At 43.8% G+C, this 27,710-nt stretch overlaps 1 protein-coding gene across 1 annotated transcript in view; it reads left to right on the forward strand.

Moving 5' to 3' along the window:
- Dync2i1 (dynein 2 intermediate chain 1) overlaps positions 1 to 26,413 on the forward strand; it is a 39,969-nt gene extending 13,556 nt beyond the window's left edge. The window contains exons 9-22 of the mRNA XM_027417032.2: positions 1,515 to 1,644; positions 2,279 to 2,390; positions 3,208 to 3,296; positions 5,436 to 5,565; positions 8,235 to 8,407; positions 9,493 to 9,655; positions 15,454 to 15,567; positions 15,672 to 15,733; positions 16,165 to 16,216; positions 17,544 to 17,604; positions 21,095 to 21,194; positions 21,430 to 21,561; positions 22,827 to 23,050; positions 25,652 to 26,413. Of these exons, the coding sequence (XP_027272833.1) occupies positions 1,515 to 1,644; positions 2,279 to 2,390; positions 3,208 to 3,296; positions 5,436 to 5,565; positions 8,235 to 8,407; positions 9,493 to 9,655; positions 15,454 to 15,567; positions 15,672 to 15,733; positions 16,165 to 16,216; positions 17,544 to 17,604; positions 21,095 to 21,194; positions 21,430 to 21,561; positions 22,827 to 23,050; positions 25,652 to 25,823 (1,714 nt within the window). The 3' untranslated portion in view covers positions 25,824 to 26,413. The remainder of the gene's footprint in view (positions 1 to 1,514; positions 1,645 to 2,278; positions 2,391 to 3,207; positions 3,297 to 5,435; positions 5,566 to 8,234; positions 8,408 to 9,492; positions 9,656 to 15,453; positions 15,568 to 15,671; positions 15,734 to 16,164; positions 16,217 to 17,543; positions 17,605 to 21,094; positions 21,195 to 21,429; positions 21,562 to 22,826; positions 23,051 to 25,651) is intronic.
- The last annotated feature ends 1,297 nt before the right edge of the window (positions 26,414 to 27,710 follow it).

A 27,710-nucleotide genomic window follows, 5' to 3' on the forward strand; every position in this document is an offset into this window, starting at 1 on the left:
TTGTGAGCGTAGCCTTTAACGGCTGAGCCAGCTCTCATGCTGTCTTCTTAGCACAAGAAGTCAGTCCTGTTGAGTACAGGGTGGGGAGCGTCGGCCATGGGACACCCTGCCCCTGACTGTGTGTGGCTGTTGTGTGGTAGCAGAGCCGGGATGGTTTTCTGTGGCTGATGCTAGAACAGCCAGATTAATGCATGGGCACAGTGAGCTGAGCCACCTGCCCAGAGAAGAGCTGGACGGCCAGGGGGTGTGGAGTGCTCTTCGGTGGCAGGGCCTTCACAGGGAGAAATTTTGGAGACAGAATTGAAGGTAGTGAGTAGGAAGTTAGAGGATGGTGGCAGAGAGTAGGATGACAGAAAAGTGACAGCTGCCGTGAAGACTGTGAGTGTGAGCGCAGAAGGACAGGTGAGGAGAGACGTGAGAACAGAGGGCTGTGGTGCGGTGATGCTGGGAGGGTCATCCCCTCACACCAGCAATGTGGGAGCACTGGCAAGTGGAAGAGATAAAGACACCTTTCTTGCTCAGCTTGCTTTAGACTCTGGGGCAGCCAATGTAAAGGTTGGGTCCAGGGCCCATCAGTATTGGAGTGTACTGGCATCTTGCTTTGCCAGTGGCCACATCCTAGGGCTGTGACTTCAGGTTAGCAGATGTGACCCCTTATAAGGAAGAGGAGGGCTGGCTCACTCTCTCTTGGGTTGTGGTGAGAGCATCAGAAGGGCAGAGACTGCATCTTTAGGACTGGCTATTTGCTATTAATGGTGTAAGTGCTTCCCTAATAAATAACTGTTTATCATTTATCTTGGGTCTTGTGGACTCATTTAAGCCCTGCCTCCAATTGGCGCCCAATGTGGGACTCGAACCCATGCCTCTGGGATGTGGCCACTACCACAAGTTCACTGGCGAAGCAAGATGCTATTACATTAGGGTGTCTGGGAAAAAAAAGAGAAGCCAATAAAATGGTTGGTAAAGAAGACTGTGAGGCAGTAAGGGGAAACTGAGTGATGGTTGTTTGGATGTCTAGTATCTGGGATCACTGGTGTCAGAGGCCATTTCCTGTGGGAAGAGCCTCCAGTGGGAAGATTATGTAGACTGCAAACCTGGCTGTCACAGTGGCTGCTAGTACAGAAATGTCACCCTGCTAACCAACATGCTAAATCCTGAAAAGAGGTGAATTTGCTGGTCAGGAAAATTCTGATATACGTATGTTGCTACTTTACCCACCTCAGTGGACCAATCACACATCTGGTTCATGATATATTCACACCGTTACTTTATGACTGTTTTTGTATAGTTTTTTTCCCCTTTTCTGCTGGGGCTGTAATGAAGGGTCTCCCTCCTTTAAGTTAAGAAAACATTTGGCCACCGAGTTACACCCTCAGCTTCTGTTTGATTATTAGAATTGATTATTGAGTACTTAGACTTACTCTAATTACTTCCATGTGCCCCTGAAATACACCATTCTGCATGTCCCTGAGTAAATTATTCAATTTAATTTTTGTTTCCAATCTGTTTTAAAGGACACGAAGTACAAAGCTGCTCCGGCTTATTGATTTAGACTATTCGTTCACTTTTTCTCTCTTGGACCTACCACCAGTAAATGAGTATGACATGTATATTAGGAACTTCGGGAAAAAAAATACCAAGCAGGTTAGTAAAAGATGTGTTATCTAATGGAAGCATAGTGTAAGTGTGTGCCATGTGTCTGTTCTAGAATATTCGAAATGGTCTCTAAAGGCTGTAGTTGAAAGGGTGTCCTTTATAACTTGGTACTCATAAACTCAAAGGATGCAAAGTCTAGTGATAGCCTGTTGGGCATGATGAACAATTGATTCAGAGGACAGTGTCTCAGTTTCTTTGCTGGTCTTTCTGATAAAACACCCTGACAAAAGCAGCTTAGGGAAGAAAGAATTTATTTTAGTTCACAAGTTCAGAGAGGTCTCAGCAACAGGAGCCCGAGCTAACATTAGCTACAGTCAGAAGGGTAAAAGAACAGATGGGTACATGGCTGTGCTCAGCTCATGCTCCCTCTTTTTATACAGCCCAGAACACAAGCCCAGGGAACTGTGTCACCCACTTTTAGGAGGATCCCCCCACATCAATTAATGTTCAGGAAAGCTCCCCACAGGCCAACCTTATCCCAACCCCCAGAATGCTTACGTTAAAATTTTTTTTAAAGTTTACTGGCTATTTAAAAAAATGGTGGTTGCTTTTATCTTCAGAAATGGCAAACTGCTCTAAAATTGAGGCTCAATGTTAATTCTGACCCTCCTTTTTCTCTAAGGCATATGTTCAGTACAATGACGATAACGTTGAGAGAGACATTCAGACAGAGGATGTAGAAACCAGGGAAGTGTGGACCCAGCACCCCGGAGAAGGCACGGTTGTATCTGGAGGTAACGGTGGACTCTTGAGTGTGGGATGTCTACTCTCTTTACCGTAGGCTCTGCTTTGTTTTTATTTAATTCCTTTTTCTTGTGTGTTTCTTTGTGAAGTGGTTGTCACTGTATGACTGTGGAAGCATCCTTTCAATATACCTTTGGAGAAACAAATTAGCTGATGTTAATGAGTGAGGTTAGAGCTGTTGAATCACAGGGAATCACTACACTGGCCTGGAACCATGGTCTGGCTCCTGACGTGGACGAGTAATGTCATGGGGATGGTACAGTATTCCAAATAGGACAGACTCTGTTCTGAGACTTGGATAGTTTGTTGTCATCAGTACAGATTTTTCACTTTTTAAGCGTAATTTGAAGATGTATTCCGTCAGTGCAGATCAGAGGTTTCTATGTGCCTCCTTCCAGATGGATTATACATTACTGTTTTTGTTTTTTTTGTTTTTTGTTTTGTTTTGTTTTTTTTTTTTGCCTTAAGGAATTGTCTCTATACTGCAAGGAATATATCCTCAAGTAGACCTCACCATAAGAAAGCTCTGGGCATGATGTTGTATGTTTCTCGTCTGTAGCTGCTTGACTCGTAACCCTAAAACCAGCACCAGCCAGTTTTCCTTTACTGCATTCCTTGAGACAGTTGCCTTGAGTCGGCTCATGAGCAATGAAACTGCAGACAACCGCAAATAGAAAGTGTATGCAGTCTGCTGACTTTTCCTGAGATTCTCAGTATTTGCAGAACTGCTTTAGATGCTGTGATTTGTAGAGCGTAACCATTTTGGAGTCGATTCTATTAACTCAATAAACCTGTATTTTGTTGCAGGGAGTGAAGAAAAAGACCTCTCTGATGTCACAGTTGTACCAAAGATTGACACGCCACGGTTGTCCAGCTTTCTCCGGGCAGCGTGCCAGGTACATCCTGCGTGGCGTGTCCTCTTCTGTGTCAGTGCTTCAGGGTTCACCGTTTTCGGAATAGAACTACTGAGATCTTGGAGCGCTGTGTGTCAGAATCAGCCCTTCACTTCCAAGAATTATTTTCTTACAGATTATCAGTAATACATTTTGTTAGGTCCTTGTATGCAAAACGACATTAGGTAAATATCACTGAAAATTATGTGGTTTTTTAGGCTGTATACTTTATTAATTTCCTACAGTTGAAAATAATTACAGGCTCTTAAGTCAACACGTTAAGCTGGCAAAACAAGTGTAAATCTATACAGTATTTGTAAGTAAACTCCAGATTTTAACAGCTGGCTACAGGAAATTTCCAAGTATGTAGTTGTGAGGCCCCAAGCCCTGCAGTAGATGTTTCCTGGCTCCTCCTTTTCTCATCATTCCCCTGATCATTTTGAAACTAACCCTATTCATCAGAACTTTTATTCCATATATACTTCAGTATAAATATCTAAAAGAGAAAGATCTTTTGTTGGTATAAAAACACAACTTTCACCTCAAAGGTAATAATCTATTCTAGAGCCAAATATGAGTGACCTTGACCTGGGCACATGGATTTAGGTTACCCTAAATACCACATTTCAACATGGTAAACAGTCTGATGACGTTTTTATAGTTAGAGAACAAAAGAAAGTTCTAAACCAAAGCTGTGTTCAGATCCACTGTGAGAACCGTGGGTTGAAGGGCTACAGCAGACGGGGAGGTCTGTACTGTAGGCCTCAGATGCTGTGGCGACACTCTTCATCTTTGAGGGTCAGAAGGACAGGCACAGAGGTGGGCTAAAGACAGCCTGAGGTAATTTGGCTGTGGACTAGTAATAGTCCAACTCTCCACAACCACAGAAGTTTTTTTTTAACACAGATAGGAGCTGCAAACATTGGTAATTTCCAATATATTAAGATATGAAGTTGATATTCTAATGTCTGTGTTGTCTCTAACTCTTTATATAAATTTAGAATTTAAATATGGAGCAGAAATAAACAGCTTAATAGTGTTAAGCCTTGACAGGTTGATTTGGATCAAGCCTGTCCATCAGATTCTCTCTCTTTTTTTTAAAATTTTTTTATTTATTAGTTCTAGTTAGGGAACAAGCTTGTTTCACATGTAAATCCCTTCTCCCTCTCCCTCTCCCTCCCCTCACCCCCATCCCTCCTCCCCCACCCCCATCCTACCCCCCAACCCATTCACCTACCACTCCCTAGGCAGGGTAGGGCCCTCAACAAAGTCCACCAAATCCTCCTGTGCCATCCGATTCTCTTATGACTATCTGCCAATTCCTTTGCCTCAGTGCCTCAGTTATAGGACTAGGCTTCTGTTTTAGTATAAAGTTTTTGGAACTAATAAGGAGAGAGTCCTTGTGTCCAGTGCAGTGTAGAGGGAGATAGTGTGGAGAGAACAGGTAATGACAGAGTAGGAGCCAGGTCCAGCCTTTATCTCACTGGCTTCTTTTGTGCTCACCACACCTCTGTCCAGCATAAACACAACCCTGCCAGTCCTCACTTCCCATCTGCTGCTCGTCTCCAAGTCTCTACGCATTCTAGAGACAAACGTTAGGTCGGTTTCAGACATTTGGCGCGTCTTAGGATGCAGCCGGTGATGGTTACCGTTTCTGCGTACTTAGTGCCTTTTGGTTTGAGGGTGTTAGATATTCAGACTCCCTTCCCCCTCTGAAAATTTAACATCATATTTATTGAAGGAAACAATGTGTAAGATGAAATAATGGCATCCTATGGCATTACATTAGTGTACTGATATGGTGGGACCAAGCATTTGTTTGCAAAACTGGAATCTACAAAAGGTAATTTTTAAAGGAAAGATAGCCTACTGTTAGCATTTTAAGAAAGATGGTTTGTCTTTGAGATGGTTTTTCTTTTTGGATTTTTAAAAACTTACTTTTATTTTATGTGTATGGGTGTGTTGCTTGCCTGTATATCTGTGCACATTATGTGTGCACTGTGGTCCTGCAGAGGCCAGAAGAGACCCTGGGCTTCAGTAACAGGTGGTTGTAGGGATTGGGAATTGAACCCTGGTCCCTGCAAGAGAGCTCTCTTAACTGCTGAGCCATCTCTCCAGCCCCTGCTCACTTGTCTTTCAAAGGTGGTTGCTGTTTTGCTTGAAGAGGACCGTTTGACCGCTGGACCCAGCTGGAATCCCCGGGCTCAAGACAAAGCTCTGAGCATCAGTGACAGCTCCTCCCAACTGAACACGAACCTGCCGTTCCTTCAGGGTAAAAGGCCTTTCCTGCTGTGGGTTTATAGGCAAATACAAGCATTTATATTGAAATAATGACCACTAATGCTACTCATGTCTAATGTGATGAGGTTTATTGAGTATAAAACAGAGAAAGACTCAGTGGCTACAGAATTACAAGTGAATGGTGAGGATTCTTTTCTTAAATGTGTGTGTTAAATTTATGATTTTCATGAGTTGATTAGAAGAGGGCTGACAGCAGTTTAAATTAGTGAAATTATTTAGTAAATGGAGGATGAGATTGTCTATGTTTGTTTTAAGTCTTGTAATTCTTTTCAGGAAGTTACTCAGAGAATACACAGCTGTGAAAATGGCAAACAGATAAAGCATATGATGTCAGAGTATTTAAGTCAGTTTAAACAAACTGTATTTGCAAGGCCAGATTTGAATTTTTATCTTTGTTTGTTTATTGGTTTTTCGAGATAGGGTTTCTCTGTGTAGCTCTGTAGACCAGGCTGGCCTCGAACTCACAGAGATCCACCTGCCTCTGTCTCCTGAGTGCTGGGATTAAAGCCTGGCTTCTATTTATTTACTTACTTACACACACACACACACACACACACACACACACACACACACACACATATGTATTCATTCATTTGTTCATTTATTCAGAGGCAGTGTCTCAGTTGTTAGGCTGGCTTTGAATTCCTGAGTCTCCTACCTTGGTTTCCCTGGATTATAAACACACAAGGATGGGTCCAAACACAGCTTCCTCTTCTCTCATGCCAGCTGCAGTGCAGAGACACGTTTCCCAGCTGCTGCTTGCAGGCTTGAGCCAATAGTCCGAGCGCTGCCAGCATGCCATGAACTAAGCTGCAAGGCAGATTTAAGCTTTGCTCAGGTAGACAGAAAAGATTACAGATGCGCAGTAAAGACAGATAGGAAAAACCCCTCTAAATGGGTTATGGTTTATAATGTTTAAAAATGTGCATAGGCTTGGGGGAGAAAACAGAAATGATAAAGACAGCCATAAAAACAAAAATAGTTTAAAAATAACCAAGTCTTTAAAAAAGGAATAGAGTAATAAAAAAATATAATAGGCCATGTAAAAATGAGAAATACACAGAGAGTCTGGATTCTTTGTTTTTGTGTTGTCTTTAGATTTGACAGCTGCTTTTGTTACATAAAGTTTTTACTAAGTTAAAGTTAAAACCTCCCTTTTTAATTAGACATAAAGGGGGAATGTGGAAGATTCCTTTACACTGTGTGAATATATGCCACTGTGATTGGTTTAACAAAGAAGATGACCCCCCACACACAAAATAAGTAAACTTAAAAAAGAGACAAGAAACCTTTTGGTGTCAATAAAAAATAGAAACCAGGGCAAGGTGGTGGTGGTGGTGGTGGCGGCGGCACACGCCTTTAGTCTGAGCACTCGGGAGGCAGAGGCAGGTGGATCTCTGTGAGTTTGAGGCCAGCCTGGTCTACAGAGTGAGTGCCAGGACAGATTCCAAAGCTACAGAGAAACCCTGTCTTGAAAAACAAAAAACAAAACAACTCCCCCCTCAAAAAAATAGAAACCAGGACTGTGAAATGACTCAGTGGATAAAGACAGTTAATGCATAAGATTGGCAGTTTGAGCTCAATCCATGTACAAAGCCGAGGAGAGAACAGACTCCATACAGTTGTCCTCTGACTTGGACACATCACATGCTTACACACGCACAGTAGAAATCCAGTAACAGTGGTGGCAGAGTTTTGCTCATGAATGGTGATGGAGCACATGTAACCATTGTCATCCCTTTCCTGGAGGAGACACCCCTGAGGGGATGGCCGTGAGTGGCTGGGGGGATGGAGGAGGACAAGTTTGATCCCAGGTATGAATGGTGTGGGCTGTGGCTTCAGGATCTAGTAGGCATGGACAGTGGGTGTCAGGTCAGCAGGTGTAGTACTTAGCTAGTATTACAAAATTCTCACTAGCCTGTGGCTTAATATTCTACCGTTCCCTCAGTTTATCAGCAGCCCTGCTAATGAGAGCTGTAGGGAGAGCGGCTCTGCCACACAAGTCTTGGAATCCATCCTTGGAATGCTGCACCTGGCTTTGAATTAGAGTAGTTTCCTGTCTGGAGCTCTGAGGGCTGTTTTAAAGAGAACCCAGGTTCCTAACGACAGTGTCCCAGCTGCGTGCCATGGAAGGAAAACCACTCCAGTCATTTCCAGCTCAGTGCTGAGTTTCTAACTCCCATCCACTTGGTGTGAGGAGCCGGGAGATGAGAGGAAGTGGGCTGTCCCAGTCTACACTGCACCACAGAGAAGGGGGTTTCCTTTACTGAAGTCACAGGATCAGTGTGGACACAGAATTTAGGTTTATGCTGTAGGTGCTGATCAGAACCCCAGCTTTGGGCTTGAAAACCTAGCTTCTTAGGTGCAGTGTTTCCTAGCCTGGCGCTCAGTCCTTAGCACTGCACAACTGACTGTGGTATAGGTGGGGGCAGGGAGGTCAGAAGTTCAAGATCACCCTCAGTTAGAGCGAGTCCAGGGGACCAGCGATACGTGGTAACTTGTCTCAACAGCAGCACTACAGCCTTGGCCTTTATTCAGCACTGGACAGACCACGCCTGCTTCTTCATTGTGTTAGATCATATGTGAGTGTTCTGAAATGCTTTGAATGCTAAAGTGGAAAACGTTTTTTCTCATCTCCAGGTAGGAAAGTCTTCTGTTTGCATGCCTCTCGTGTTCAGAGACAGACTGTGGTCTCTGTTCATGACTTACCTGAAGAGCCATTTGCCCCGTCTCTGGACAGCCGGCACCTCCTCTGTGTGTGGGATATTTGGCAGCCTTCAGGGCCCCAGAAGGTTCTGATATGTGAGTCAAAGGTATACTCAGGAGGAGTCTGTGCTCGTTTTCCCGGAAGGTAGTCACTGACAGTAAACACATCAGGGAGAGGGCACAGAGACAACAGGCAGAATGAGGGCATAAGTCATGTCCTGTTTCTAGTGCCCTTGGCTCTCCATAGGTGACAAAACACATTTGTTCTGACTCTAGAAATTCACAGTTTAACAGTCATTTCCTACCGAGAAACCCAGGATTATCATGCAGGAGGCTCTTAGTCACCTACAAACTAGCAAAGGAACACAGCTACGGCTTAATAAAAGCACAGTGAGGATGGCCAGGAGACTAGGATGTTTGGATCATGCTACTTAGATGTGTTCCGATACTCTAGATGTGTTCATATTCTTGTGATTTCTTTGTCTCTCTCTTTTTTTTCTTTCATCCTTTTTTTCCCCTGACTGGAAGCATGTCGTAACCCAGACTGGCCTTGAATTCTCTGTGCAGCTGAAGGTGACCTTGGACTTCTGATCTCCTGCCTCTACCCCTTGAGTGCAAAGGATTACAGATGTGCCCCACCGTGCATTGTGCAATTTCTTGAAATTGCTTGCAGTAAATGCCTTTGTCACTTACCAGATTCTCTGGTTCACTCACTGGCCATCTTCCCTTTCACAATACTTCATTTTAGATTGGCAAGTTCTATGTCTTTATGTCCTTGACCCACCCAGACCACCAGATCTCTTCCAAATATGTGAAGAACACCTTTTTGGGTGCTGATTTTAGAGTCTTGAAAGTAAGTTCGCAGTAAATGTCGTGAATAAAGTGTCAAACTCACCACTCATGAGGTCCAGACAGTTGCACCGAATGGGAAGGATCATTAGGCACATTTTTATGGACCCAGGTGTATACTAGATGCTGTACCTGTGGCCATATTCCTACAGAGCAGATTTCTTATTCTACTGTCCACACTTGGGCAACTGAATTTTATTTTATACGCACAGGTCTGTGTTCTCCTTAATCGCATCTTGCGGGGACCTTTGTCTGTGTCAGATACCACCCGTAGTGAACTACTTGCTGTGAGCGGGGCTGTCATATGTTTTTAGGCATTAACTTTCTGTGGTTTACTTTTCAGGTCACATGTTGCTGCTTTAGCCCTGTAAAAGCATTTCTGCTGTTTGCGGGAACAGAGCATGGTTCTGTGGTGCTTTGGGACCTACGAGAAGACTCCAGGATACACAACTATGTGAGACTGAGCAACTGTCTCTGGGCCTTCAGGACCCCAACGTTTTCCACCGGTCAGTGTTGTCTGTTCTCTGGAAAAGCCTGGGGAAGCTCTGAGGTTCTGACTCTGGACAAAGGAGGGAGGCGTTTGATAAACAGAGAGAACCAAGTCCATTCAAGTAGTCCTCATTGAGTGGCCAGCAAAGTTTGGGACCTTCTTTCATGTTAAATGAGCAGATTCTAAAACATTCCTAGCAAAATGAATTTTAGATTGGCTAGTTGATTGATTATGGGTTCGGGGACCAAACTCAAGGCCTAGGCAGGCGCTGTACACTGGGTTGCACCCCACTCCTAACTGGAGTGTCCTAAGCAGCCAAGGTATAGTAGTATGTATACACTACTGTGGCATTGCTAGTGAGCGCTTGGAGTGGTGACATAAAAAGAGTTACTTCTTGGGGGAAAGATCCTTAGTTTTAACTTAGATGGACAATTCATACCATTTTAGACCATAGCCGCCATGACAAAAAAATATATAAGCATTTCTTGGAGCTAGGAAGGTGACTCAGTGGGTAAAGTGTTTGTTGTGCAATGTGAGACCTGAGTTCAGATCCCCAGCATCCACGCCCCTTTTGGCTGGGTGAATTGGTACAAACCTATGACCTCACTGGGGAGTGGATACAGTTCACTGGCTAGCTAGTCTTACCAGCTGGCAAGCTCTAGATCAAGCTCTAGAGTTCTTTCTCTCCCTCTCCCTCTCCCCCCCTCTCTCTTTCCCTCTCTCCCTCCCTCCCTCCCTCCCTTCCTCCCTCCCTTTCTCTCTCTCTTCTTGTTTTTCAAGACAGGGTTTCTCTGTGTAGCTTTGGAGCCTATCCTGGCACTTGCTCTGGAGACCAGGCTGGCCTCGAACTCACAGAGATCTGCCTGCCTCTGCCTCCCGAGTGCTGGGATTAAAGGCGTGTGCCACCAACGCTTGGTAAGGACCAATGGTTCTCAACCTGTAAGATGCAACCCCTTTGGGGATTGAACAATCATTTTGAAGGGTTGCATATCAGATAATCCTGCGTTTCAGATATTTACATTACAGTTTATAACAGAAGCAGAACTAGAGTTATGAAGTAGCAATGAAAATAATTTTATGGTTGAGGGGTCATCACACACCAGGAATGGTGGAATTAAAGGGTTTGCAGCATTAGGAAGGGTGAGAACCAATGAGAGACCTTGATTCCCCCCCCCCCTTCAAATGGCATGGCTAATTATCAAGGAAGACACCTGATGTCAGCCCTCTGGTCTCTATGCGTAAATGCTTGTGTTTTGCACGTGTACCCACTCACACGTGTACACATATGAACACATCCATACACAAAGAGCAAGCATTTGCCACCTGTAGGACTTAAGTGTTTTACGTAGATGGGCTCATTTGATTCTCGTACTCGACCTCTGTCCCTGTTGCTGAGCAGTCACACGGACTGCTCAGGCAGGCCCTGCACCCAGAGCCATCCATCTTACAGTTCGGCTTTGGCGCCACGGCCTTTGTTGACGGGCCTCTTCCTGTAGGAGCTGACGTCTCATTGGCTGAAAGAGCAAGCATAGACCTTCCTCCTCTTACTCACTCTTCACCAGTCTTGTCCCTTCCTGTTCACTCCAAGGAGCACACAGCACCGCTTGAGCACTTGGTATTCTCTGTTTTTCCGCCAGCCACCAGTCTGTTTTCTGCCATGATTCTGTCACCAGTCTGCTTTGTCCAGATGCTGGAGGACTAGAGTCATACTTGTCATTTGGGGTTCTTCACTGCCAAGAGTTGCAGAGTTCACCCCTCAGCTCCTGAGTGTTATCCCAGTGGGCCAGCTGTTGCTCTGTACCTCCCTACACTTATCCTCAGTGTGTGGCCATGTGCTTATTTATCAACTAAATATTCCTATTGGTGATGCCTGTTCAAATCTTTGCTCGCTTTTTATTGAATTGTCTTCTTAAGCGTGTTTGTTTGTTTTTGGAGAGAAGGTCTTGTTGTGGAGTCCTGGCTGTCTTCTGCTTGTAGAAGGCCTCTTACCTCAGCCTCTTGAGTGCTGAGATTGCAGGCATGATTTATGCCTTGCCAAATTGATTTCATGTTGTCATCGTGGTGCTAGAGATTGGACCCAGGACTTTGTATTTGCTGGGCCAAACTCTACAGATTGAGCTAAATCTCCAGCCTATTAAATCTTGAAGCTTTATACAGTCTGAATATATTTTACATGTATTTTATCATTCTCTGTATTCCTTTTGTAAGATTGTTTTAAATTTGGTGGGATTTGATATATCAATATTTTCTCTTACGACCATGCTTTTAATGTCATTTAGTCAACTAAAAGTCACAGAGGTTGGGTTGTTGCTCATGTTTTCCTGAACTTTTGTAAGTTTAGGATTTACATTTAGGCCTGGTTTGTATGATGAGAGGTATTAGTCTATATGTTTATATATTATTATTGTTTTGTATATGAGTGTTGAAGTTGTCATACTCAATGGCCATTTTCACTGCATTCAAAGCTTCTGTGGCTCTCATCAGTTTTATTATGTCTCAAGTGAGGGCCTCTCTGTTGTGTGTCCTTCCTGCCCCTGACCATCATTGAACTTTTCATTGTCTTTGTAGTTTGTACATTTTCCAGAAAGTTCTATGGTTGGAATAAAGTGGAATAAACATTTTCAGATTGAGTAAGGGTAAGTGTGTAAGTTTCTATCATGTTTTGTTTGTTTTTTTTTTTAAAGTGGCTTAACAGCCAAATAATTTTCCTTTATGTTCTGAAAATAAAAATACAGAACAAATGTTATGAATTTATCAATTATCTTATGGAAGGGATCATTTTGCCACTGTTTGTATTTAGGTTTTTGAGTGGATTTGTTTTCACCTCCTCTAGGTAAATACCAAATATGATGGATAAATATTGATTTTCAATTGACAGAATCTAGGTTTACTTGTGAGATAATCCTCTAGGCATGGTAAGTAGGGATTGTCTAGATTAAGTTAGCCTCTGGGTATGTCTGTGAGAGATTTTCTGGTTGGTCATGATGAGAAGGCTTACCTGTAGGTGGTGCCATTCTATGGGATGGGATTGCAGGCTGCATATATGAGAGAAGCAAGCAGTTTGAACATTGTTCTCTCTCTGCTTCCTGACTGCAGATGTAATGCTACTACACAAGGTCCCCGCCATGCTCTCCTGACAACCATGACCTGTGTCCTGGAAACATGAGCCAGAGTTAACCCTTTCTTTTCTTTTCTTTCCTTCTCTTTCTTTCTTTCTTTCTTTCTTTCTTTCTTTCTTTCTTTCTTTCTTTCTTTTGTTTTTTAAATTGGTTTTTTGAGACAGGATTTCTCTGTAACTGTAGCTTAAGCTACTCTTGTCAGGTATTTTGTCGTACCAACATGTAAAGCCAGAGTCTCCTGGATTGCTCCGTGAAAAATTGCCAACTGTCTTTCAAAGTGGCTATGCCATCTGCATTCCCACAGGCAGTCAGTGAGGCCTGCTGCTTCTCTATAGACTGCTGCCATACGTTTGGGTCATTCTGTGTACTTGCAGCGGTTCCTCGTGGTGTGACTTGCATTTCCCTTATGACATTTGGAGCAAGCAGTATTGTCTTCTCTTATGCCATCTGTGTGTTATTAAAGTGCCCATTAAGGTCTTCACTCTACTTTAAAATTGCATGTTTTCTGGTAGTTGAGTTTTATATGTCTTGATAAAAGACTTTTATGAGGTAAGGGTTTTGCAAGTATTTTCTCCTATTCTGTGATTTTTTTTTAAAGATTTTATTTATTTATTATGTATATAACATTCTGCTGCCATGTATGTCTGCACACCAGAAGAGGGCACCAGATCTCATTACAGATGGCTGTGAGCCACCATGTGGTTGCTGGGGATTGAACTCAGGACCTCTGGAAGAGCAGTTAGTGCTCTTAACCTCTGAGCTATCTCTCCAGCTCCCTATTCTGTGATTCTTTTTGTGTTTTTAACTCAGTAAGGCTTTTAAGTAGGTTTTTGTTTTTGTTTTTTGTCCCTCTCCAAGTACTCAACAAGTAATCTTTCCTCTCTGTGTGCTGAATTTATATCTGTGCTTTACATGTAAAAAGAGCAAGCCATTCTTTATTTCTCTACTAACCAGTTTCTGCCCCTTTGGGGAGATATTGTTACTATGGAGACATGTTTGCAATGATAGGCACCACATGGATATTGATGCTATTATAAAAAGTATGCTTTTTATCAAATGGAGAAAAGAACATGGAAATTTACCACATGATTCAGGCTCTAAGTTTTCTTTACTGATGCTGTAAGAAACTACCCCAAGAAAAGCACCTTGAAGGGGAAAGGATTTATTTGGCTCACAGTCGAGGTTATAGGTCATAGTTCATCATAGCCTAGGTTATAGGTCATAGTCCAGCACAGTCCAGGTTATAGGTCATAGTCCATCACTGCAAGGAAGTTTCATGGGTGGGAGCTGTTCACATTGTGTCCATAGTCAGAAGAAGTTGATGCCACATGCCACAGCTCAGCTCAGTCTCTCCTTTTCTAAGTTTAGTGCTCAGTCAGGGAATGGTGCCTAGTCCCGGGGATCCCCAGAGGCCAGCTTGACCTAGATCTCCTCACTGAAAATCACAGGCGATTCTGCATCATGTTAAGCCGATAGTTAGAACTAGCCACCATACAATCAAAAGGTATCTTTTAAAATGTGGCATTTTTCTAACTGCTAATATAATATAATAAACATTTGAATCCAGCATTGTTCTCATAGCACTAAATTCATAAGCCCTGCATGGTATTGACAGGATGCTGGCATGGCCTCCTTCCCTTCAGCTGCTCCCTTATATAAAATGATACAGCATTTGATACATACGGGCACGTTCTCTTTGTGCTTGGCGCCCTCTCTAATGACTGTGTGTATGATGTGTGAATAGCCGTTGTGCACCAGAGTCCAGGGAACAATGACAGGAAAAGTCTGCTCATGTTCAGTACAGGGCAGGGTGGCCTGTAATATCTCTTCATCATGTTGTTCATTAGCTTTTTCTTAAGTTTAATCCACCCCCTTTTCTGTTTCTGTGTGGGGTTTTGATTTAGGGTATGATTTGTTTATTGTTTTAAGTGCATGTCCCGAAGGGTCTGTGGAGACATCATTCACCTCAGACTACCTGTCTTCGGCATTGTGCTTTCTTCTGGGATGGGGTAGGGCAGGAGAATAGTCACACCTGACAATTCTTTGATCTCTTTGTTTTAATTTCTTCCTGCAGTACCTGCATATGGCCCAGGCATTGTGTGGGCCGATGTCTATTCTTTTGTGGGTGGCAGTACCTCTCCTGATAGTGGCTGTGTGCCTGCTGAAGAAGCTTAGTCTTATGCTCTGGCTGGCACTGCTGTATACCCAGTCGGTGCTCTTCTCTTCCCTTATAACTTGCTCTTCCCTAAGGCCCTCTAGTAGGCCCCTCTTTCCCCAGCCTTTTCTGGAGGCTTTTGGTCTCAGAATCATGTCTTCTCCTTCCGTGTGTCTACTTGAGCTCCTCATCTTCATAGTGCTCTTGGTCTCGGAGTATGTTGACCTCCTTCCTAGCTCTGTACATCTGTTGCCTCAGTGATGAAACAGCTTTGTAATGGCACAAGCTCTGGTGTTCATTTCTTGTCTTTCCTCTTCTAAGTGTTTTGAGGTTGTAGCCTCTATTTGCTATAGATGGTGAAAATCATGCTCGTGGACCTTGACGTGTGGCCTGCGTTGGCCTCGTGACTCTAGGAGAGAGGTGTGTGGAGAGATTCAGGTCTCTAGTCCCAGAAGCATCCCCGAATTTCTTAACACGCAATGCTCAGCTCATTGCTAAGATGAGTGACTTATGGTGGAACTCTGGGCCTTCAATCTCCAGATGGAGTTCTCATGTCAGTGAACCACCGAAGTCCTCTTCAAGCCATCGAGCCGGTCGTCACATCTGCCTACAAAAAACAGAGCTTGGTGCTCTCACCCTTTTCTTCTCAAGAAGGTATGAGAGCCCTGGCATCCATGAAACCCTTCAAGCAGTGGTTATGCAAAGCGTTACACTTACTTAAAGCTCCTTTCCCTCACATTTGTTTCTGCTTTCTCTAGAAATGGCAGGCTTGTCATTTCACATCGCCTCCCTGGACGAGAGCGGCATTCTCAATGTGTGGGTGAGTAGGGAGTGCGGAGCCATGCTGACAGCTGAGCGAAACCACCTGGGAGGAGAACGACAACTGGCTTGGGAATGGGTCAGAGATAGAACAGAACAAGACAGTAAGACCCTCTGTTCTGTGAAGGGGTATAGAATTGTATGCCTGGCCGTTGGCTTCTGGGAATGTGTAAGGAAGATCCTAACACAGCATTAGTGCTGAAGGGTATGTTAGGACATGAATTGGGGGCTACTAATGAGAGAGCATAGTAGTGAGATAAAATAACGAATAAATAAATCTAAGCCATTAGTTCTAAAGAAAATGATTATGAAACAATTAACTTTTAGGATATAATATAGCATGTTATTTTATTAGAGCTATGTTTTGCTTAGATTGTTTTATAGTTACAAAATGTTATCAGTATTCATTTTTTTTCAATGTTCTGTTTTTAGGTGGTTGTTGAATTACCAAAGGCAGATATCTCAGGTTCAATGAGTGATTTAGGTAACTATTGAAGTAAAAATTAATTATTGTTTGCTCAAATGAGTAGAGATTAAAGATATCACAACCTGCTTTGAGATATAAGTAATCAGCAGCACGAAAAATGGACATAGGAGTTGTATGGACATCTCATTAGCTAAAGTGATTGAATGATGTCCAGTGGGCATTTCTTTGTGTAGGTGTCAGAAGTTCTGCTCACAGCTAGCATTCATTCTGCCCTCTGATGTAAGTTAAGGCGACAGTCGTCGTCGTCTTCTTCGTCTTCTTCTTCTTCTTCTTCTTCTTCTTCTTCTTCTTCTTCTTCTTCTTCTTCTTCTCCTTTTCCTTCTCCCTCCTCCTCCTCCTCCTCCTCCTCCTCCTCCTCCTCCTCCTCCAGGTGTCCATGTGGGGCTTTCTTCTGGGGTTTTGCATTTACCCAGTGCACATGAGTTCACTAAGTGTGGCTCTCCTCATGCCACCTGGAATGGGTTCCCTGATGTGCCACTCAAATCCGTTTTCCTGTGGCTGTGGTAGAGAACAGTGACAGCAGGCCTGATGTGTAGTTCTGCCCCCTCTATGATGGCATCAGCATTGTTGTATGGTGAATGCAAGTGACAGGTCATGCTACTGTACACTTGCAATTGCCCTTCCTAGCAGTGGGTTGCATATATGTCTGCATGCTTTTAATTCAAGGTTCTGGATAGTGCCTTGCCTAGAACTTTGGTTTCATTATATATAGATCTCTAATTCTGCCACCCCCCCTCCGCAGTAATGTACAAAATAGGGAAAATAGCTTTAACACAGACATTTGGCAGAGACAACTGAAGGTGTCCATATCTGAGGAGAACAAAGGAGGGAAAGGAAAATAAAGCCAGTCCTCCTGGGACCTGTAGTAGGTGTTTGAGTGGAAGTTTAGAGGAGTTGATCAACAGAAACCAAGACTGGGAGAGTTTGGGAAACTAGGGGCCATTTAACAAACTGGAAACCTGGGAGGTTCCGATGATGGATTTAAATGACAGGTGCCTTGGGTATTACAGCACAGGGTTTGGCGTTCTGAATTAAGCATCCAGACATATGATGCCTATTTTTCTCACTAGTCTGAAAATGTGTGGGCATCTGGATAATGGTCCCACGGGATTCTGATAATGACCTACAAATTCTTGACTCTCCTCTTCAGCAAGGTACAGGCACCTCCATCAGATTTAAAGGGAGTCCTGTCGGTATTTACGTCTTGGCATTCCTTCTGGTTATAGATATTTAAATAAGGAAGAACAGATCCAGACCACTGTAGGTAGATTTTGGTTTAGCTTGCGCTAAGAGGTTTGTGTGTTTCCGGTTTGTCTGACTCTAGGTCTGATACCTGGAGGGAGGATCAAATTGGTGCACAGTACTGTGATCCAGTTGGGCAACAGGTGAGACTTGCACTGGGGATTGGACACATCCCTCATCCCATTCCTCATCCAGGAAGGCTATCCCTCATCACACCCCTCATCCCAGAAAGACTTAGCTTCCGGCTAAATATGTTCTGTTTTTGCAACGAGGACCTATTTTTCTCACATTTGGTTTTTGCTATGTGAATTTTCAGTAATAAGCCAATCTAACAAATATGTTTTTCAGATATAACGCTAATGTATTCATAAAATGTTTCTTAGCTTATAAGTTGATGCTACTTGACTGGTTTCATCCAATTTTAATTTAGACTTAAAGTTAGTTAAACTTGGTCAAATTAAGTTTCAGGAACTGGAAACATTGAAATAAATTTTATTCATAAATTTATATTTCTAGCTAGGCACAACTCAAATCTATAGTCCTAGCATTTGGTAGGTAGAAGAAGGGAGATTAAGAGTTCAAGGCTATCTGTGACTATACAGTCAGCTTTAGACCAGCCTGGGATATATGAGAACCTATCTCAGATCAACAAATAAGCAAACAGAAATACCAAAACAAAAACAAAAACAAAAAACAAAAAAATCCCAAACCCTGTATTTCTGCTTTTACTCATAGAACTTAATATGAAGTATAGATTCTTAATGAATTCCAGTATTAGTAGTATTTATATGTTCCATATTGGTTCCTGAAGACACATACATACATACATACATACATACATACATACACATACATTCATATTCTGTCATTTGCTCACTGAAACTGTTAGTATGCGAGTTGCCCTCAAAAAGTCTTTGAACCTGTATCCTTTTCATCACACAGACTACAGTGAATACAGTCATGCTTAGAGGCTTCAAATCAACTTACATGACTGAAATATAATTATGAAAGCAGATCAGTTAAAGCCATCAGATATGTGCAGAGCCAGGCATGCACGTGTTATGCAGGCCATTCCCTGACTTCACGTGCTGTATACCTCTGGGAGCTCATAAGAGACTCTCCTCTCTGCCTGAGAACTAATCTCCTCCTGGATTTAACTGTATGCTCTTTCGGGGACTTAACTATATACTCTTCAAAGGGAAATAACTAATGTATTTGAATAACTCAAAACCCACAGTTGTGTTTTTGCAAGATCTGTGGGAAAGGAGGGGTAGAGGCAGACTGGATTATAGGGAGAGGTCTAACTCTGTAGCCTCCCCTACCTTGGGTAAACTGGCGTGGCTGGCCAGACTGATAGGCTAGCTCTTTGCCCCTTTCCTGCCGCCTGTACGCTGTGGATGTCCAGGGAAGGTGTCACCCTTGGTGTAGTAGCTGTCTTGCCCTCAGTGATCCCAGTAAGCCTGCCAGTGACATAGAACATTTCTTGTTGGCATGGTTACAGGAGTATGATGTGTTGTTATCATGGGTATAGGCATGTAGGAGCTTGCAGGAGGGCAGGGTTAGGTCCAGCATGAGATGGGAGCATTTGGGAAAAGTGATACGTGAGTTTTTGAGTAAGAATGGTCCCTATAGGCTCATCTACTGGAATGCTGAGTCACCAGGGAATAGAACTGTTTAAGAAGGATTAGGAGATGAGGAAGCGTATCAACTGGGGATAGGCCCTGAGATTACAAAAGCCTGTGTTCAGGCCCAGTGTCTCTCTGCCTGCTCTCTGTGGATCCAGGTGCAAAGATCGCAGTTACTGCTCCAGTATCATGCCTGTCTCTTTCCTGCCATGACCATGCACTAACCCTTTAAAACTGTCAGCAAGCCCCCAGTTAAATGCTTTCCTGTGTAAGAGTTGCCTTGGTTTTGGTTTCTCCTCACAGCAGTAGAACACCGACAAAGACATGCTAACTGGATTCATCCTTGAAAGCCTGGCAAAGGAGCATGCACGCCATGGTTCTAAGGCAAAAGATACCCACACTTAGAAATGCCAGCAAGTCTGATGTTGAGAAAGATGGGATGAGTTGGTGGTTGGCCTTGACATGCCTGCTTCTTTGCTGACAGTGTAGATGGTGTTTTGGTAAGACAGGGTCTTACGCTGAAGAAGTAGAATCTCATTTTTGAGATGTAGGATGATAATCAACTTGGGAAAAATGTTAGTTTGGAGTACAGAGAGTTCCGGAAACTGGAGTCAAGGAGGAGTCAAGTTAGGAGGCCGATATGGTGGCCTGTAGGGGGAAATCCTGTTTAGAGGTACTGCTGGCCACGCCTGCTTGGGGCTGGCCACAGGTGCCGCTGGCCACGCCTCTAAACAGGATTTCCCCCTACAGTGGCCTGTATGAGAAGCAACATGGGTGTGGAGAACTAGATGTGACTTAAAGAGTAGAACTGGAATCTGATGGTCAGCTGATGAAACAAGCAGTGGGAGGGAGGAGCCTCAGTTGGCCCCGCCTTCTACGTGGACTGCTTAGGGGGTGGTACAGCTGAGGAGAAGAGGGGTTATTTGTGTGTCATCTGTGTGAGTGTTCTGCCTGCCCACATGTATGTGCACATGTGTATCTGGTGCAAGCAGAGGCTAGAAGAGGGCATCCGATTTCCTGGAACTGGAGTTACTGAGCGGTAAGCTGCTGTACAAGTTTTGGGAACAGAATCCAGCAGCAAATGCTCTTAATGCTGAGCTGTTTCTCCAGCTCCAGATACAGTTGGGTTTTTTTGTTTGTTTGTTTGTTTTTGTTTTTGTTTTTTTTAAAAGAAAATATCTTAATGCTAGGAACAAAGAGGGAAGTTAAGTTAGATAATAAGGTTTTGAACTAGTGGTGACAAGGTTCTTAGGCCTTTACCATAGTGTCTCAAGCCCTGTGCAATCAGAGATGTATTGGGCTTGCCCGAGTTAGAGACTAGAATTGAGACCCCTGCACAGGACTCTGGAATTCACTGCCCCTTTATCGTGAGGGAAATTTAGAAAGTTCAACCCCTAGTTAAGGGAAAATGGGTACTTGGAAGAATTTGAAACCTCAAGCTAGATGTGTATGGGAACCTGCAAGTTGGGGTGTGAACATCGGAGTCCCAGGGACCTTGAGACATAAGGACAGCTGCCTGGTGGGATTTCCCCAAGCCGTCTGCAAAACATGAGCTCACAAACTTACAGGAACCAGAAACATGAGGAAACAGGGCACCCTGGAGCACAAATAGGATTAATCAGCATACTGTGAACTGTCACCACAGTGGACTTCATCATAGTCACCCACTAACTCACCTTGTCTCTCAGCATCAGACTTGCCGGCAATTGTACAACACACTTTTAGAAGCAATGCTGTAATTTCTAAAATTTCAGTCAGTGAGCGGTAAAGTAGCAGATTCAGCGTAGTCGATAAAAGAATCAGTAAACTGAAGGATGGATCTGTAGACATGATCAAGCTTGCAGTCCATGAGAAAGAAATAGGCAGCAGAGTAGCTGCAGTCATGGAAGAAGTGTGCTATACCTGTTCCTCCTTGGATGATAGTTGGCAGTGTTAGGCCAGTGTAAGGTATTGTTGCCATCCAGGTTTTGCAGAAGCCATGTGTTCATCTCTGCTGTTTATTTTTCAGTATTTCCCATAAAGATAGTGAATTCTGGGGGTCCGCACAAACATTAAGTGTCAAATTTCTGCCTTCGGATCCTAATCACTTTGTTGTTGGCACCGATATGGTTAGTAGTGTTTTACATTTCATCCTTTCCACCTAGCCTTACCTGATAAATATCTTTATTTATTTATATTTATTTATATAAATTTATTTATATAAATAAACTTATATTTATTTATCAGATTAACTTAACTGTTTGCCTTTGTTACAATGTCTGAATTGTTTCATGAGTCCGGTTTTGTTCAGTCTTGTGTCTAATACTTTTCTTCGGCCATTCTTGGTATTCTTGTGATAATTAGGGACTTATAAAGCACAGTACCAGACAAGATTGGAGAGTGTCTCCCAAGGTGTTCAAACCTCAGCAACTTGTTGCCAGACCTATAAAAGTTCACGTGATCGATTTTTCACCATTTGAAGAAACAGTATTCCTGGTAAGAAAGTCACTTTTCATTGGTATTATTTGCTTATTGGGGCATCATAATATTGCAATCCAGTAGAAAATTTTAGAAAGTATTGGTCTCTTAGTAGGTCTACAGATTTATCATTTATTGGGCTTCAGTGATCTACAAAGGAGACATGGGATATTAACAGAAAACTAAATCAAACTGACTCAGAAATTTAACTCCCAAGAAATACTTTGTTCAGTTGCAAAGCACTCAGGCTTTAGCAGGAAGAGACATACCCGTGGTCAGCCAGCTCTCGAGACAGCTAATCCAGCCCCAAGAATTAGCCCTCTCCTACAAAACAGTCATGAATCCCTTCTGGGGACCACAAGCCCTCACCTAATTACCTTCTGCTGGACCCCTTCCCTGAAATGTCACACTGCCTCTCAGCACTGTTACTTTGAGGACTTGGGTCTCGAGCACAGGAATCAGTGGGGGCAGACTTCATTCAGACCACAGGGGTGGTTTACCATCTGCCTGACTAAGTGTGCAGTCCCAGAATACACAGGGCTTTTGATATCTCATGCAGATCAGCCAGTTTCAGTACTCAGGACTCTCTGTATCTGAGTCAGAAGCTGCACACCCGGACATTGTGCTCAGAGGTTATTTGGCTTAGTTCCTGCCCCTGTATCCTGTATGATTGTGCTACTTATCTGAAATTAGGGCATAAAGGTGTTTCTGTTTGTATTTTATGTTAGAATTTGATCTCTTGTTGACATTCTAGTTGAACACACACACACACACACACACACACACACACACACACACACACACACAGAGTTTTAGAATTTTATACAAGTGCACCTTTTTTGAGTATGGGAAAGGATTAAATAGTAAGGAAGAATTCATCTTCTCTTTATAGGCTAGTAATGTGATCTTTCACTAAACCAGCCATGTTTCATAAAAAAAAATTTTTTATGAAAATTTCAATCCAAAGGGAACAAACATATAACCATACTGTCAGTACAAATAGAGCTGTTTAAAAGGTGACACTCCTCCTGTGGAGCCCGCCCTAGCATCCTGTGCTGGAGTCAGTGGTACTCAACAAACACTCATCTGTGTTTTCTGAGAGTGCAGTGACGGCTGGTGTCAGTTTCCAGGGTGAGTGCTCACTCACTATTTGTGAGCATAGGTTTAGTGTCTTGATATTCAGAACAAACAAAAGCAAGCCAAACGCTCTGAGAAAATTAGCTGGGTGTTGAGATTTAATTTAAAAAGAAAGAAAAAAATGGGTTTCCATACCCCGATTGCAGGCTGGCTGTTCGGATGGAAGCATCAGGTTGCACCAGCTGGCGTCTGAGAGGCCAGTCATGCAGTGGGACAGCAGCACTGGTGGCCGCTCTGTGATGAGCCTGCAGTGGTCCCCAACAAGGCCTACTGTGTTCTTGGTCCAGGATGATGCATCCAGGATCCATGTCTGGGACCTGCTTGAGAATGACCTGGGTCCTGTGGCTCAGCAGTCCATCTTTCCAGACAGGTGAGTGCAAGGCCGTCACCCTCATCTCTGGTCTGTCTTGAATCACATGTTTAAGTTTAAATTAAGTACTACATTTATATATTATATAGTCAGAAACACTTTTTAAAGGTAGTTTTAGTTTGCAGTCAAACAGAAAGATACACAGAGCTCCTGTTTGCCCTCTGACCCCCAGGCGTGTACCCGCCTTGCTGCCAGCACCTCCATCCAGGCGCACCCTGCTGTAATTGGTCCACACTGACTCTTCATGACCACCCTATTCCACTTTACTGATGTGTGTTCCGCCCTTAGTGTGCAGCAAGCAATGCTAGGAAACTCTTTTTAAGATGCAGTTGTCTCATGTTTAGCTTCAGTAAGCACAGTGGACAGCAGAATTGTGTGAGTCCCTCGTTATTATCATTCGGGATTCCACGCATGTTTGCGTGATCTAGTTTCTCAAAGGGGATAGGACATATGAGACATAAGTCATGGAGTCTGTGTTCTTGTCAGACACTGTAGCTCTCTGCTCCTGAGTCACACCAGTCCCCAAGCTCCCTTTCCACCTGCGTGTGCAAGCACCCTGCTGGTGTGAATTGTATTGATGCTAATGTGTTTAAACTTCTGTTAGCATCCGTCCGTCTGTCTGTCTGTCTACCTATTATGTCTGTGCATAATCAAATATTCTGTGGTGCTCATGTGGCACTCACAGGGCACCTTGTGAGACTTGTTCTTTCCTTCCACCATGTAGGATCCAGGAACAGAATTTAGGTCATCCGCCTTGGTAGCAAATGCCTTGACTGGCTGAGCCATCTTGCTGGCCCATTGCTAAGATTTTGGAATAATTCTTTGCTTTTGTTCATTTATTTCAAAGTGGCAGTACTTATAGAAGATTTCATTTGGAAGAGTTTTCTCTTGACCCCAATTTGTCTAGTCTCCTATATTTTGTTCTTGGAATTTTATAAATATATATTGTATGTGTATGTTGTATATGTGCTTTTTTGAGACAGGGTTTCTCTGTGTAGCTTTGTAGACCAAACTGGTTTCAAACTCACAGAGATCCACCTGCCTCTGCCTCCCAAGAGCTGGGATTAAAGGTGTGTGCCATCACCTGACTGAAAATAGATTATTTTTTCATACAGTCTATTTTGATTACAATTTCCCCTTCCTCAGCTCCTCCCAGATCTGACCCACTTTGGATTCACCCAAATCCACACCCTTTCATTTTTGCGCTCTCCTTAGAATACAAACAGGTGATAATAACAACAATAACAATAAGATAAAAACAAACAGTCCAGAATAGGACCAAACAAAGAAAAAAAAAGCCAAAGAAAAGTCACAAGAAACAAACAGATGCTGAAACACATTCCTACATACAGAAAGTCAATAACATATATAATCAAAGGATCTGTAAGGTTAAAAAAAAAAAGTCTAGACAAAACATTGTGAGTCAAAAAAAAAATCTTCCAAAATACCTTTGAGTTTGTTTTTATGTTGGGTGTCTGCTGCTGGGCATAGGGCCTGACTTTAAGTGTGGTTTGTGTACCCAGTGCAACTCAGCGGAAGAAAACTAATTTTTCCATTGTGAGTGGTTATCAACTGGAGATAGCATTTGGCTTAGGGATGTGGATTTGTGTCTATTCTAATTAAGTATTCATCAAGAGAACTGGCTATAGTCGCAGGAGTATAATCCTAGCACTTGAGAATCTGAGGAAGGGGGATTACAAGTTTGAGGCCAGCTGGGGCTCTTGGGGAATTCCTGACCAACTTGGGCTACATAACCTGACCTTGCCTTGAAAGATAAGGAAACAGGAAGTATCTGAAGATCTGAGGGCTCATGCCTGTCAATCATCCCAATCATCCCAGTACAAGAGAGACTGAGGCTGGAGGAGGATCTCCAAGCCACCCTGAAAAGAGAAACACAAAAACCAATCAGCTGATCCCTCCACCTGGGTTCACATATGAATACATTGACATCTATAAAGTCAGCCTAGAGGAGTCCCAGGGAGGTGTGGCAGAAGGCTTGGACACTTCCTGATGGGAATGAGGGGTATGTGAGTGGGGACAAGGTTACCTTCAGATTGTATTTCCGAGAGACTTCTCGAGGAGTTGGGGTGGAGTTGGAGACACACCCTCAGCCCGGTGGAGGCAGTGGGGAGGAGAGGCCACACAGGGTGTCGAGAACACTGGAGCGAGCTTGTTGCTGCAGAGAGTCTGGGGGTCTGGGTCTCAGGGACAGGCTCAGCTGGAGGACAGATCTGTGGGCCTCGAGATTGGGAGCCTGAGATACTGGGGAACCCTCACATGGGATCACCCCATTGTCTGTGTGGTAGGGATGGCCTGCTGAGGCAGTGTGCAGACCCCAAGGTTAGAGGGAGGAGCTGCAGAGGGAGGAGGGGGAATATCAGTCACCCTTGTGTCTGCAGACACACATCCTTTGGGATTTCCTCGTGATCAGCAGGCCCCCAAGATGCCAGAATGTGCTTTCACATGTTTGCTTTTGTTGTGGTGTTTTGTTTTAATGTTTTTTTAGTTCCTCTTCTATTTCACACTTGCCTTGAATGTAGACATTTTGAAAGTCACACTTGTGTCCTGACTTCCCAAGTCATGTTCTCTCTCAACCTGCAGGCTTGTGGCCATGACCGTCATGGGGGATCCGGAGAAGGCCAGCGGTAGCTCTGTGGCCCTGGTGTTGGCCAGGGTCTCTGGCACAGTTGACATCCAGTACCTGAAGAGGCGGTGGACTACCCCAGTGGCGGCAGATGAGCACAGCCAGCTGCACGTGCTTCTTCGGAAATGAGGGTGTACTGTCAGGAGAATGACAAGCGCCTAAGACTTGATTTCAGGACGCCTCCCTTGACTCCGTGTCCATGTGACTGTGTGCTGTGCTTGTGTACATAGAATGTGTATATTCTGTACATAATTTTTTGTTCTAGGATAACGGAACTTTGGCATTCCCAGGAAATAAACCACGATTTTTAATGGAAACAATGAACATTTTAGTGTATGTTCCACCTCAGAGGAAGTACTGATATCAGAAAGCTCTTCTATTTCCAGTTATTTTTGGAACAATTTAAAAAATACTGTCACATTTATTACAGGATTTTAAACAGCCCGCCATGAAAATGTACTTTAATGGACTATTTTCTTAGGCATGCATAAAATGATGAACTTTTATCTAAAGTAAAATAAAAAAAATTGCTCACTTTGGAGATGACTTTCACCAGCCTTCTGTTTTTAAAGTTTTCTTGAACACCAGTTCTTGGTGTGACTTGAATGACACTCATAGAACTGAGTCAGATGCATTTCAGAGTGTGCTTCAGCATGAAAACCATCTTCATGTAGAAATAATACAAGTAAATAAATCTTCTTGACTATGGAGTAACAGGAGATGCGCTGAATTTGAAGGTACCAGCTCCCCATTTCGGCAGCCATGACAGTAACAGGCACTTGTCTGACCTTGCCTTGGTCACTAGGAGGTCAGATGCCTGCCTCGTGGCAAGGAACTAATCAGAAGTTAGCTGGTGGTGCTATGTTTTACAGCTCTGGGTGTGCTTTGCGGACAAGCACACAGCAATGACGCACAGAGCATAGCAACCACCCTGGGAGGGCCTATGGGCCATAACAACCAGTTGACCAATCAACACAGGACAAGCCCTCCAAGCCTCGAGGTACACCAATAGTGAGCCTGTGCGTACCCCTAGACACTCCCCTTACACTGTCCTATAAGATCTTTATGCAGACGGTTCGAGCTGTCTTTTCTAGCCATCCACCATGGTGGATGGATGGAAGGCCGGAGCTAACATGGGGTTAGCTCGTTAAACAACTTTAATAAAGCCTCATGCTGTTTGCATCAAGCTTTCGACTCCGCATGGTGATTGGGGTGGCCGCAGTACTGGGCTGAGATCCTGGGGGCCTGAGCTTTCTGGGGGCGGTGGGGGGGGGGTCTTACAAATTCATTTGTAAATACCAGAAACTGGTTTCTCACAGTTGGAGAAGCTAGAAGTCCAAAGTTCTGCCTCCAAGACGGCACTGTGCAGCCATGTCCTTACTTGGCAGAAGGTGCACAGACACAGGGTGCTAGCATGCTCCCTTCCCCTTTCCTACAGCAGCACTAATCCCCTCATGAGGGCTCATCCTCCCCAAAGGCACCATCTCCTCATAACATCGCCTTGCAGTTCAAGTCCCAGTTCGTGGGTCAGAAGGCCACACATGTCAGGACCACACCAGAGGAGGGTGAGGATGAGCTCACAGGAAAACTCTCTGCGTCTTACCAGTAGATCTGTAGGGGATGCTGGCAGCATAGGTAAAGCTGCACTTTCCCAGCCGGACGTAAGAGTGTTTGGGGCCTGGAAGGTGACCGGAAAACTTTGTTGCCTGCATCTGAACCCATGGGGGTCTACCGCTATTTCCCCTGTACAATGCAACCGTCTGCTCTTGACGGTCTCTTTCAGTGTCCATCAGCTTTTGCTTTCTTTTGCATTGTGTTGACTCAAAGCCAACTTGTTTATCATGAAAACGACAGAATAGTTCAGTTTAGTCTGTCCCATCTGTAGAAGCTCAGTCGTGCTGTTCAGACATGTCTCAGTGTGTACTTGTACAACAAGGCACATATGCAGTCACGTACAAGTATGCCCACACGCAGCATGCGCACGCTGACCCAGTCAGGTACTGCTGTAGCTGGCTG

Source organism: Cricetulus griseus, chromosome 5, assembly GCF_003668045.3.
Source record: "Cricetulus griseus strain 17A/GY chromosome 5, alternate assembly CriGri-PICRH-1.0, whole genome shotgun sequence".
Lineage (NCBI taxonomy): Eukaryota > Metazoa > Chordata > Mammalia > Rodentia > Cricetidae > Cricetulus > Cricetulus griseus.